The 13577-nt window shown below is 40.0% G+C and overlaps 1 protein-coding gene across 3 annotated transcripts in view; it reads left to right on the forward strand.

Annotated features, from left to right (window-relative positions):
* The window catches only part of sez6b (seizure related 6 homolog b), an 830703-nt gene that overhangs the window by 381909 nt on the left and 435217 nt on the right, over positions 1-13577 (forward strand). For all 3 annotated transcript variants that reach the window (XM_043718461.1, XM_043718459.1, XM_043718460.1), the window contains exon 2: positions 2791-3648. In XM_043718461.1, the coding sequence (XP_043574396.1) occupies positions 2791-3648 (858 nt within the window). The remainder of the gene's footprint in view (positions 1-2790; positions 3649-13577) is intronic.

The following is a 13577-nucleotide window of genomic DNA, read 5'->3' on the forward strand; positions in this document are numbered from 1 at the left end:
TCTGTGTGTGTGTGTGTGTGTAGTGCAATGGTGATCACCTGTAATGTGACATGAGCCCAAGGTCTCGGTTGAGGCCCTCCCTATGGGTACCGAACTTAGCTATCAGCCTCTGCTCGGCCACTTTCCTCTGCTGCCTGTCCCGAAGTCCACCTTGGAGGATGGTCACCCGAAAGTCCGAGGCTGAACGTCCTGGACTCCATGGTTTCAGGGGCTTTATTGATAACCTACTATTTGGGTAAGGCTCAGTTTGTGTGGCCAAAGTAATGAACAAAATAAACTCTCCAATAATGTTTGCTACAGAAATGATCAGATGCCTATGCTGACCCTTTGACAGGGGTAGAGTATCGTGACAGCAGACCATATCTTAAGGTCAGCAATTAAAGAGAACATGATGACATAGTGGTAATATGGCGACTCACAAACTGGAGATCTATGGATTCAACACCCACCATGGCAGCCAATAAAATTTAATTCCAATTCATAAATCTAAAATATAAAGCTAATCTCAGCATTTTCTGCTATGACACCATCATTGATTGCAATTACCTTCAGGGAAGAAAATCTTTTTTACCTTTTCAGGTCAGTGTAACTCCAGGCCCATGGCAGTGCTGATGACTGAAATGTTCTCTGAAATGGCTAAGCAAACCACTCAGTTTAAGGGCAGTTGGAGATCGACAACTCTTATGTGGTATTGGGTCAGACCCCAAATTACAGTGGATATTTTTAACTTGTAACCCCAAGTTGTAAATGTGTTCTTTAAAAGGACTGATACAGCCAAACATGGCTGTGGATGTAAGCTAAGTCAGACCTACAACTTCAAAGGGAAATTTCAACAATAGCCCTTGAAAGGGACAAAGAAGCAAGTCAAATCAGACTGGATAATGATCTCGTGTGACTACAAAGATAAGTAAGGGTTGATAACTCCCTATTCAATAGTGTTCCACCTGCTGCGGATGGTGTCCCAAACTGTAGACACATTTTGTATTTTTCCCTTTGAGAAATATACATGGACAAGTGTTAAAAAGCTAATTCCAACTCTACTGGAGTATTCTAGTGAGACTTAATGCTTTTGTGGGCATCAGCTTGAGTTACACATGGTGTGAAAGCCACAGTCAGAGAACTAGCCAGTAGTCACCCCTCTCACTCTGAGTATGAGAAAGTGACCAGACAAAAGGAAGCAAAACAACAAAATGCCTCTTTCTCACCCAGACCCTGCAATTTCATCACAGTCAAAAGGGATTAGTTCAACAGAATTTCAACCAGTCTGTAAAACTAATGATCATGGAAATGACCGTCCAACCATCAATCAGTCATCTCCACTGCAAAGGGTTCAATTTTTAACTCTTTACTTTATGTAAATAATCCAGAGACTGATGCACATTAAAAAAAATATTTTTGTATTTACCTCTGTATCTACCATTTAGAGTATATCTGTGAACAAATGACTACCGTCCTGTCATCCAGAATAAATGTTGTTTTCCCTTTACATTGATAAAGCTTGCAAATTGGTGATCCTGATCAGTGCAAGACAAATGCATCAACAATATTTTGTTTTCAGCATTACTATTGGGATATTTGTAAATATTGTTGAAATTGATGAAGGAAGGAAAGTGCTTTACTTTTAGCAAAATGTTGTGGTTGTAGTTTTAAATATACGTTTAATACTGCACTTGTGAGCAGAACATCCTTAATCCAAACATATTCATTCAACAAGGTTCCTATGGTAGACTGGGTAACAAGGTTAGTTCACACAGAATCGAGGGAGAACTAGCTATTTGGATACAGAACTGGCTTGAAGGTAGACAAGGTGAGAGGGGAAAGATAGAAAAGGGACCTAAAGGGCAATGTTTTCACATGCAGGGTGGTGTGTGTATGAAATGAGCTGCCAGAGGAAGCTGGTACAATGACAATATGTAAAGGGCATCTGGATAAGTAGATGAAGGGTTTGGAGGGATTTGGGCCAAATGCTGGCAAGTGGGAATGGATGAGGTTGGGATATCTGGTCGGCATGGATGAGTTGGAGCAAAGGGTCCAAAGGTTTCCATGCTGTTTATCACTATGACTACGTGATTCTATATTCATTCACAAATGTTGATACCAAGGTATGATTCTTGGTTTGTGCACTCAAGAGTTATAAATGCAGAATATTAAATATAATTGCTTATGACATTAATCTTTATGTCCATTGGAATTTTAAAACACTTGAGATCCATTACATCCATCAAGGAGAAAAGAACTGTCATCCCAATGCTCTAGTCCAGTATGTTACATAGTCCTTGAATTTTAAAAAACACTTTTATGGTTTCAATTTATACCTATAATGATGTATTAAATCCGGAACTGGAGTATTAATCAAAGTTTGCAAATATTGTCTCTCCACATAACGGCATTGTACAGAGCAATTTGCTGGTGTAATTGGAAGCCTCAAAAGATAAAGACCTGAAAAATATCCTCCCTGTGTAAAAATTGAGCTGTTGAGGCATTTGCAGAGCTGATTGTTGATGCAACATCTGTGGGTTAGATCAATAATTCTCAGAAGGTCGATTGAGGGTTATAGAGGTATTTGAACTGCTACTTGACATCTTTCAGCATAGGAAGATAAAGAACTAGACTTTGATGCATGGTGGGTTGATAAAGATCTTCTGGAATTTGCATTTATATTTCACCTTTAATGTTCTCAGGAACATCACAGCCAGCGAATGATGTTCGAAATGCAGTCATCATTGTTCTGAAGTTAAAATTGTATTCCTCTCCATCACTGATGTTCCTATTCTTTTGCTTTTTTTAAAGACCTGTCCAAAGATCTGAATACCGTAAGTGGAAAAGGAAAGAACAATGGCAAGACAGATATTGTATGGACAATGGCTACAACTGCTGATCCAGAAGATGAATTTCATTTTGTTAGTACAACGCCGAATATCAACATCAATAACCATCATCCACTGCTTGAAGAAATCATTCACGAAACATTACTGAAGAAAGATTTCCTTGGTCAGGAACCAGTTTTTACCAATAAGATAGGAATGAGAATTGGCGCTACTTCTCCTGCTACTCAGTCGCAAAAACCTCAGGATCCTTTGGTTCATCAGATAGTCACCAATGACACTCCATTTTTTTCTGACATAACCACTACTACAATGGCCTCAACCTCTCCGATGACAACACTGGGCTCTGTTGCATCTTTGGCCACAGATGCTGCACCCTCGGCTGACAATACCGGTGTAACACAAGGAGGGAAAACCCCTCCAATGATGCGAATGGCTGCCACCACAGACTCTCTCACAACATCTGCTGTGAGCTCAGCTACATCGGAGATTCCTGAATCTGTGTTCCCAAATAGTAATACTGCGTTTGTTCAAACTGAGCCTAGCCGCGTCTCAACTGCAGCAGGAGTGCCTCAGAGCAAATCTGGTGTGGTTCAACATTTCAGCGACCAAGGAGTGGCAACTGCGATGACAAGTAACCTTCCAGGGGACATTGCCACAACGGTTGGAGCAGGCACACATCAAATGCGAGGACAGAATGCTGAGCAACATCGCAATCCTACTGCAGACCCAACCATCTCCTCAGTTGCTAGTGAGACTGATGAGGAAACTACAACTACAACCATCATTACCACAACGATAATTACAACTGTGCAGACACCAGGTACAAAATTAAAATTATTTTTAGGAATAATGAGTGCGGATAGTGCATTTAGGGTGCTTCACTTTCTCTATCCCCTCACCTCATTTTTAATCTGCCTGCTCAGTGCAGCAGCTAAGATTGATGGCAGGTTAGCCTTTCTGGCGATGGTTTGACTCTAAACACCAGGACCCCTGCAACCCATCACGGGAAATTTCTTGAAACATGAATACTGGTGCAAGGTGAAAATACAAGTCAAATCAGAAACAAAAATAGAAATTACTGGGAAAGCTCAGCAAGTCTGGCAGCATCTGTGGAGAGAGATCAGATTGAACATTTCAGTTCTGAGGAAAGGTCACTCGACCCAAAACATTAACTCTGATTTTTCTCCACAAATGCCGCCTGACCTGCTGAGCTTTTCCAGCAAATATCTATTTTTGTTTCTGGTTTACAGCATCTGCAGTTCTCTCGCTTTTTTACTGTAAAACGACTGTCTGCGTAAATGTAGGTTGCGCGACAATGCTGAATGTCAGCTGGCCCCTCTCTCCCAGAAAAAGATTTCAGTTCAAGTTGGTATGATCTGGCACTAAAGGGTTATTCTGTGACTGACCAAGGATAAATTACAAACCAGGTTGGATATCCTAATCACACTGAATACAGGAGCGTGGGGATTGCTAGATGAAAAAAAAGCAGGGTCTGGTGAGATTGCCTTCTATCACATGATACAGTGATAAGAGAAGTTGTTGCTGAACCACAGCAATCAATCTTCACAGCAGACCCTGAGGGAATTATATAAAGGCAGAAAAATCCAATTGCGAGCAATTCTGTTCTGTTTGGATTTTCAAAATGGTATTTTTTCATTAATTTTTCTCCAATAAGAACGATGGAGAAAGCACACATTCTTTCAGCGGTACTGTATTACCCGCTTGATACCATTTGCGTACGATCATTGTGTTATCTGTCCTCAATTTCATTTTCAGAACTTGCAACGGAAAAATTCAAATCTGTCCAGTTGGGTCAGCAGTACTAGGTTTATAATGAAATTAGTTTGAACTGTGCTTTGGAGTAAAAGATGCCTTGTATTTCAAATCCTCAAAACGTGGTGATTTTGGAGGGGCTGAATTCTGACAAATTAGGCTGTCCATTCTGCTGGCTAGAATTCTAAATCTGAAAGAATTAAATTTGACTTGTTTGCCAACAGGATGTATTAATAAATGTTCTTTCAGTAAATGCAGACAGGTTCTAACTCACAATTGGTATATGACAGATATATAGGCAGTTCCTCAATAGTTTTGAATCAGTGGAGATATAGAAGGAACAGGTAATATCTTCTTTGTTCTTGAAAATAGGTCAAGGATTGATCTAATCTGGTCTTTAAAATAGTGAAAGATATAGTTCAAGTAGACACGGAGTTAATGTTTACCCTTGTGGCAAAAAGCGAGGACATTAATATGAGACAGTCACCAAGCAATTAAATAAGGAATTGCAAAGAAACTTCTTTCTGCCCAGAAAGAGGTGACAATCTGAAACTCAGACACGCAGAAATATGGTTGATTTCTCAACTTTCCTGTAAAATGACCGAGCAAACCACTTAGAAGAAAGTGAGGACTGCAGATGCTGGAGATCAGAGTCGAGAGTGTGGTGCTGGGAAAGCGCAGCTGGTCAGGCAGCAGCTGAGGAGCAGGAGAATCAACATTTCTGGCAAAAGTCCTTCACCAGGAATGGGACAAACCACTTCGGCTGCTGAATACCATCTTCTCGATGGCAATCAGAGATGGGCAATGAATGCACACATCCAGTAAAAAAATTAATTTAAAAAATGTATTCAGCTCATCATGTACTTTAATTATATGTTAAACCAGCATAAAGCCTCTACCTTTAAATCTTATTAACCGTCCATCACAAACAAGGGACAGAATGTCACAAATTAACAGCACCCTTATTATTTTACTACATTGTAAGAGCTTTGTAACAGCTTGGTCAGTTGAATAAACTACAATTTGAGAAAGCTGAAACACCAGGGATCATATTAGGGAAAATAATTATTTAAACAAATGAAAATAATTGGTTCAAACACAGTCCAAATCGTATTATAAATTCTCAATACTGAAGTTTAGACATTGAGAGTGGCCTCAAAGTATCATATTTTAATGTAGATATAGAACATAGAATAGTACAGCACAGTACTACAGCCCTTTGGCCCTTGATGTTGTGCTGACCTTTTATCCTACTCTAACATCAAACTAACTGACATACTATCATCCATGTGCCTATCCAAAAGTTGCCTAAATGTCCCTAATGTACCTGATTCTACTACCACTGCTGGCAGTGCATTCCATGCACCCACCACTCTCTGTGTAAAGACCCTATGACATCTCCCTAAAATCTTCCTCCAACCACCTTAAAATTATGCCCCCTTGTGATAGCCACTTCTGCCCTGGAAAAAGTCTCTGGCTATTCACTCTATCTATGCCCCTCATCATCTTGTACACCTCTATCAAGTCGTCTCTAACTCTTCTTCACTCCAATGAGAAAAGCCTTAGCTCTGTCAATGTTTCTTCATAAGACATGCCCTCTAGTCCAGGCAGCATCTTGGTAAATCTTTTCTGCATCCTCTCTAAAGCTTCCACATCCTTCCTATAATGAGGTGAGCAGAATTGAAGACAATATCCAAGCGTGGTCTAACCAGGGCTCTATCGAGCTGCAGCAAAACCTCGTGATTTACAGCATCCATAGTTCTTTTGGTTTTTATTCAAGAAGCTTGACACCATCCAGGGTAAAGTAGTCTGCTTGATTGGCACCACATCACACACATTCACTCTCTCCACCACTGACACACAGTAGCAGTAGTATGTATCATTGACAAGAGATGTACTGCAGAATTTCATCAAAGCTCCTTAGACAGCACAACTACTACCATTTGGAAGGGCAAAGACAGCAGCTACTGGTGAACACCACCACCTCCAAACCACTCCACATCTTGACTTGTAAATATATTACTATTCCTTCATTGTCACTGAGTCAAAAATCCTGGAACTCCTTCTGTTAATATCATTGTGCATCTACCTACATCAAATGGACTGCGGTGGTTCCAAAGGCAGATCACCACAATCCTTTTCAAGGCAGTTATAGATGGGCAATAAATATGGCCCAGCCACATTGACATCCACGCCCCATGAATTAATAGTTTAGAATGATTGTTCAGCACTTTCTACTGCTGATTGCCTGTTCAAAACACTGTTAAAGCTGTTAAATACTGAATAAGCATTGCTTTAAAGACAGTGAAGAGACCAGATTGTACATCTGTCTTCTTTAAGATCTATAACTGATCTACTGTTTATTCATCCATGTGACTAGTTAAACCAACATTTATTGTCCTTGAGATGCTGGTCATGAGGTTCATTCTTGAACAATCATCATCCTTTTGGTAAGTTAGGGGTTGTTGTTAGAGGCTGAGTTCCAGGATTTTTCACCTTCTGCCTTCCCCATCAAGTCCTCATAACACCATGAGCTTATGTGGAGCTTAATGCAGTTGTAAGCATTAACCCTTTCAGAACCGTTACTTTATACAGCAACTATGTCGTAGATTCTTGTGAACATGCTCAGTAGTAATACTTCCCAGTGGGCCGCACGGTGGCACAGTGGTTAGCACTGCTGCCTCACAGCGCCAGAGACCCGGGTTCAATTCCCGCCTCAGGCGACTGACTGTGTGGAGTTTGCACGTTCTCCTCCACTTTCAAGAAACTGTTGTTATGGACTAATCCATGCCATTCAAAACATTCTTAAGCAGGCAGCTCTAGACCTAACTTTGCAATTTGTTTCGGAAAATGTACAATGAAAATTACTCAGCGTAAGATAGCTAGGTTGACTATTAGATTTTAAAACAGACAAAAAAAATTACGCACAAAAGTACACAACGAAAGTACACCTCCGGGTGCTCCGGTTTCCTCCCACAGTCCAAAGATGTGCAGGTCAGGTGAATTGACCATGCTAAATTGCCCGTAGTGTTAGGTAAGGGGTAGGGGTATGGGTGGGTTGCGCTTCGGCGGGGCGGTGTGGACTTGTTGGGCCGAAGGGCCTGTTTCCACACTGTATGTAATCTAATCTAATCTAATCTAATCTTAGTTTCGACTAAAGGGAGCTGTACCTTTTACTCTAAGGTAATTATCAATAGTTCACAACAGACTATAGGAATCTATCTTCTTTATACAGAGAGCGAGAGGCATTTCTCCACATCAAGTGGAGAGACTCCACATCCTGGGGAGTGTTGCTGAACAAAGACACCTTGGAGTGCAAGTTCATAGTGTCACAAGTCTAGTCCCTTTTTCCCTAAAAGCTGTTCCTTGGCTCAAGGAGACTCTGTCCTTGATTTTTCTTTCAGAGAGCCAATAAACTGGGCTGGACTCCGATCAGTCTGGTTTGGTCCAGAGATGAAAAGGATTTTGAGAGGCCTTTTGTTTATATGTAAACAGATGAGACTTCAGGTCAAAGTGGTCATGCTTTAAAAGTAACCTGTATAATGAAAGGGGAGTGGTCAGCTCTTTAGCTGAGCTGAGCAGTTTTAGTTCAGTCTTGAACTGGGAAGTTCAACAGGGAGCTTTATGGAAACTCTCTCTCTTTTCTGTCCTTCAACTTCAGCATGTGTTCCATTTATACTGGGTTTTAAAGGGAGTTTCCTTATTGGGACTGTTGTGTGTACTTGGAACAGCATAATTAAGTCTAGTTGGATAGGCTAAGTTCTGTAGGAGTTTTTTTATTCTGTTCTTTGTGCTTTGTTGTGTACTTTTGTGCGTAATTTTTTTTGTCTGTTTTAAAATCTAATAGTTGAAACTTTATTGCTGGAACAGCACAGCAGGTCAGGCAGCATCCAGGGAACAGGAGATTCGACGTTTCGGGCACAGGCCCTTCTTCAGGAATCTAATAGTCAACCTAGCTATCTTACGCTGGGTAATTTTCATTGTACATTTTCCGAAACAAATTGCAAAGTTAGGTCTAGAGCTGCCTGCTTAAGAATGTTTTGAATGGCATGGATTAGTCCATAACAACAGTTTCTTGAAAGTGGAGTCGCAGGTAGATAGGGTAGTGAAGAAGGTGTTCGTCCTGTTTGTCTTCATTGGTTAGTGCATTGAGTATAGGCTTTGGGTGGTCATGTTGCAGCTGTACAGGACATTGATTAGGCCACTTTTGAAACGCTGTGGTGAATTCTGGTCTCCTTGCTATAGGAAGGATGTTGTTAAACTCGAAAGGGTTCAGAAAAGATTTACAAGGATGTCACCAGGGCAGGAGGGGAAAGATTTAAAAGTGACCAAAGGGGAGGCAACTTCTTCATGCTGAGGGTGGAGCATGTATGGAGTGAACTGCCAGAGGAAGTGGTGGAGGCTACTACAATTACAACATTTAAGAGGCATCTGGATGGGTTAATGAATTGGAAGGGTTTGGAGGGATTTGGGCCAGGAACAGGCAGGTGGGACTAGATTAGTTTGGGTTATGTCTGGTATGGACTTGTTGGACCGAAGGGTCTATTTCTGTGCCATGTGACTGTATGACTCCAGTGTGAGGCAAGGCAAGAGAACAGGCCTCTCTAAACTACTATTGTCAACACAGGAACTGCATCAATCTCTAGTATCTAGCTAAGTGCTAGTATCTAGCTAAGTCTCAAACTTAGCTAGATATCTAGCTAAGTCTCAAACTGCTATGATAGGATTTGAACTCTTGGCTTCATCCAGTGACGTAATCACTGTGTCATGTACCCTTACTCTGGTTGTCTGATGTAGAGTTGTTGTGAGCCAAAGACACTTGAAAGGATCAAAATTCAAACTTCTTGCATGACAGCAAAAAGGAATGCAGAAGTAATTTTTTTTAACGTTTCTAACTCAGGCCTGAGTGCAAAAAAAATCAACTTGTTCAAATAAATGTTCATCAAACTAACCACTAAGATGCGCGTTCTGTCAGGTATTAAGTGACCTTAAGGTTATCAAAGTGCTCAGCTTATCTTGCACTTTAATTAGATCCATTTGTGTCCCTGCTTTTATGTACAACAGCTACGATATATATTCTGCACTCTGTAATTAAAACTGCGAATTATTTGAAACCTTTTTGACCCTCAATGAACTTTGTGTGAGAAGCAAAAATGATCTTCCCGTCCATATACTGCTCTCCCTATCCTTTCAGTCTCTGCTGCACTGCAATAAGTATAGTCCTTGTGATCTCAATGTTGCAAGGATTCAGGCGCTTAGGAAGAATAGAGGACATGGAAAATTTGGCGGATTACTTTTAAAGCAAGAGACACCTGAGAGATTAAGCTAATGTCTCAGAAGAAAATCTCTCTGCTTTGATATATTGATTGAAGAAAAAGCCCTGTACCATCATTTGAGGTTTAATAGACAATGCCAGGACAGATTAAGAGCAAGTCATCAATTGAGCACCATATTAGAATGCTAAGCAGCATCACCAAAATTCTGTGCTAATGTAATAGCCTGCTGCTGACTCAGTATCACTGGGGTTGTCTAAGTGAAAAACTTTAATAAGGTCCATGTTTCATGAGCAAGATAGGGCCTCTCTTTTGGTTCTGGATAGTGCTTCAAATCTGCATTCACAGAATTAAGTGAATCAAAAGCAAGGAAAGAAATTATCTCACTGTACAATTTGACTTGGTTGACGATCGATGCAATCAGCTTCAGAAAGGCCAAGCTTCATGACCATGACTGCTTCTCATTTGTGTTGAATTAAGTCATTTGAATGTATTGTAGATGTGTTGTCCCTTTGAGCTATCCCAGCCTTCCATAAGGTTTGAGCTAATCAGCGAAGAACCTCCATGTACACTAGATTTTGGCTCAAATCCCTTAACAATTTAGTTAACAAGATTCTATCAATCTCATATTTCTATTTAACAACTGATCAGCCATCAATTGCCATTTCGGAACCAAATTCCAAGCTTCTATCACACATTTTGTCTGTGGAAGTATAATATTTCATTTATAATTTCACTTTTGTGAAGCCTGGCTGTAATTCTTCCATGAGACTGTGTAGCTCTAGTCTCCAATTATGGGAGCTTTTATTTCTCTCTCTAACCTATCTGTTCTCATTAATATCTTTAAAGTTTTGATCAAGTCACCCATAACCCTTGCAATGTTAAGGAAAGCAACCTTAGTTTTTGTAATTTGTGCTCATCATTTGAACCTTAGAGTTCTGATATCATTCCGATATCTTCCACTGTACATTGCAATCAAGCTAAGATGTGCTGTCCAGATTGATTCTGGCATTCCCTTTCAAGTTTTCCATGAAGGTCTCTGCATATTAAATTCAAAATTATCTTGAATGACTAAAGTTCCTCAAATGTGGTTTTGAATATTTGAAATAGTGTTCACTGACTACTGTGTGAAGAAATCCAATTCTATGAAACTAAAGCCTGTGCCATCAATGCAAATTAGAGTGATAGTTCTCATTTGATAGGAGTAATGAGCAATAAAAGTTTAATCAGATATTCAACTTTACAAACAAGCAAGTGTAAGGTTTAAGATTCAATCTTTATTTTCATAGTTGCCATCAGTGGGAATCACCTGCTAATTGTCCACCTAGGAAGTTCTGTGTCACTGGTCATGGGTTCTGCAGGTCATTGCATAGCTTGTAGGTCTAGCTTAGTAACAAGTATGAGCTTATGAAAAGATACCCTCTGTTTGTTAATTTTAGGCTAAGAGCTGACAGATTTATTATAGAGATTTACTCTCTCAAAGAATTATGAATCCGTGGAATTCACTAGCCTAGATTGCACTGGATGCTGGGAGCAGTGAATAAAGGAGAGAGGAGGGAGACATTTTTAATTAGTAAAGGGGTTGAAGGGTTATGGAGAGAAGGCAGGAAATTAGAGTTGAGGCTAAGATGATATCAGCCATGATTGTGTGAAATAATGTAGCATGTTTGAGGGTCTGAATTGCCTACTCCTGCTCCTAGTTCTTGTGTCCTTTTTTTATGGTCACAGCAAACACTGATTAAATGATGCACGTACAATTTCTCTACAAATAATATAAATGTCCACTACTATAGTAGTGTTAAGAACCAAGGAATAATTTTTTAAAACCATTCTTTGTTATATTTGATATGAATGATGTGCTTGTAGTGAAACACACCAAGCATTTAAATGCAGCAAAATATTTAAATTTTGGAAAAGAAACATTACTCTAAAACAGTCATTGAATTTAGGCACTTGATTTCAAGATGCTCAGGTCAAAGTGAAGCCAAGAGCAAGAGATATGAGGCTGAAGCAGAATTATGAACTCTAAACATTAAAATACTGGCTGTTAAGTTTCAAAGTCCTGATGAGGAATAGGATTACAGAAATAGGAGTAGGCCATTCTGATTGATCTGCAGCTTAACCTGTTTGAAATATAAAAGTATGACAGGGCATCAATACAGCTGTGTCTGGAGCACTGTGCATCATTTAGGACTCCTTGGTCCAGGAAAGATATTAATATTTACATGTAGAACATGTAGAATCCCTACAGGACGGCAACAGGCCATTTGGCCCAACAACTCCACATCAACCCTCTGAGAAGTAACCCACCCAGACCCATTCCCCTACCCTATTACTCTACATTTGCCCCTCACTAATACACCTAACCCACACATCCCTGAACACTATTGGCAATTTAGTACGGCCAATTCACCTAACCTGCACACCTTTGAATTGTGGGAGGAAACTGGAGCACCTGGAGGATGTGCAAACTCCACTCAAACAGTTGCCCGAGGATAGAATTGAACCCGGGTCCCTGGCACTGTGAGGGAACAGTGCTAACCACTAAGCCACCAAATATTGATTGGACTGGGTTTGTATCCTATGGAATTTATAAGAATGAATGGTGGTCTTATTGAATTGTTTAAGATCCTGATGGGGCTTAATAAGGTCAATGTATGTTTCTCCTTTTGGGACTAAGCCACACCATTTAAAAGTATGGATCCCCCATTTAAGATGGAGATGAGGAGAAACTTACTCTCTTTGGAACTCTTTTTCCCTAGAGATTGGTGAAGGCGTTGAATACTTTTCAAGGGAGAAGTAGATAGATTCTACTCTAACAACAAAGTCAAAGATGGTCAGAATAAACTGATCATGCTCACACTTAAATATACCAAATATGATCTGAGAGCTAATGATGGTGATACTAAGATGGACAGTACTTAGATTCAAACAGCATGAAAACAGGCCCTTTGGCTCAACTTCTCCATGCTGACCAAGTTTTCTAAACTGAAGTGGTCCGTTTGCCTGCATTTGGCCTATATCCCTCTAACCTTTCCTATCCATTTACCTGTCCAAATATCTCTTAAATGTTGTAATTGTACCCACCTCTACCACTGCCTCTGGCAGCTCGTCATCTTTCCGGTCTCACCTAAAATCGATGCCCTCTAGTTTTGGACTCCCGTCCCCCAGGGAAAAGACTGGCGATTCACCTTATCTACATTCCTTGTGATTTTATAAACCTCTATAAGGTCACCCCTCAACCTCCTACACTCCAGGGAAAAAAAAGTCTCCTCTCCTTATAACTCAAACTAGTAGATTAATTTTATTTCTATTGATTTTGGACACCAGCTCATTGAGATGCCCAGTCAATGCAACTTTTAAAATATATTTTCTAATTAACTTGTTCAGTGGTGTTACAACCCCCTGGAGTAGGTGGGACTAGAATTTGGGCCTCCTGCTTAGAGGTAGGGACACTACTATTCAGCCACAAGCACATACAAGTACTTACTTCCTACTTCTTAAAATTCATCACTAGCTGGAAATCCAATTTAATTGTGGTGATAACTGTGCACCTTTCTAATCCACATATCAATCAATTTGTTCAAATGCTTCTCCATGTTTTTATAATGAAGACATAATATTATGACAATTATAATTGAATGATGTTAGTTTGAAAGATGAACTCTTATGGAAGGAAAAAAATTCAGCATTAAGGAGAAAA

Source organism: Chiloscyllium plagiosum, chromosome 28 (genome assembly GCF_004010195.1).
Source record: "Chiloscyllium plagiosum isolate BGI_BamShark_2017 chromosome 28, ASM401019v2, whole genome shotgun sequence".
NCBI classification, from domain to species: Eukaryota; Metazoa; Chordata; class Chondrichthyes; order Orectolobiformes; family Hemiscylliidae; genus Chiloscyllium; species Chiloscyllium plagiosum.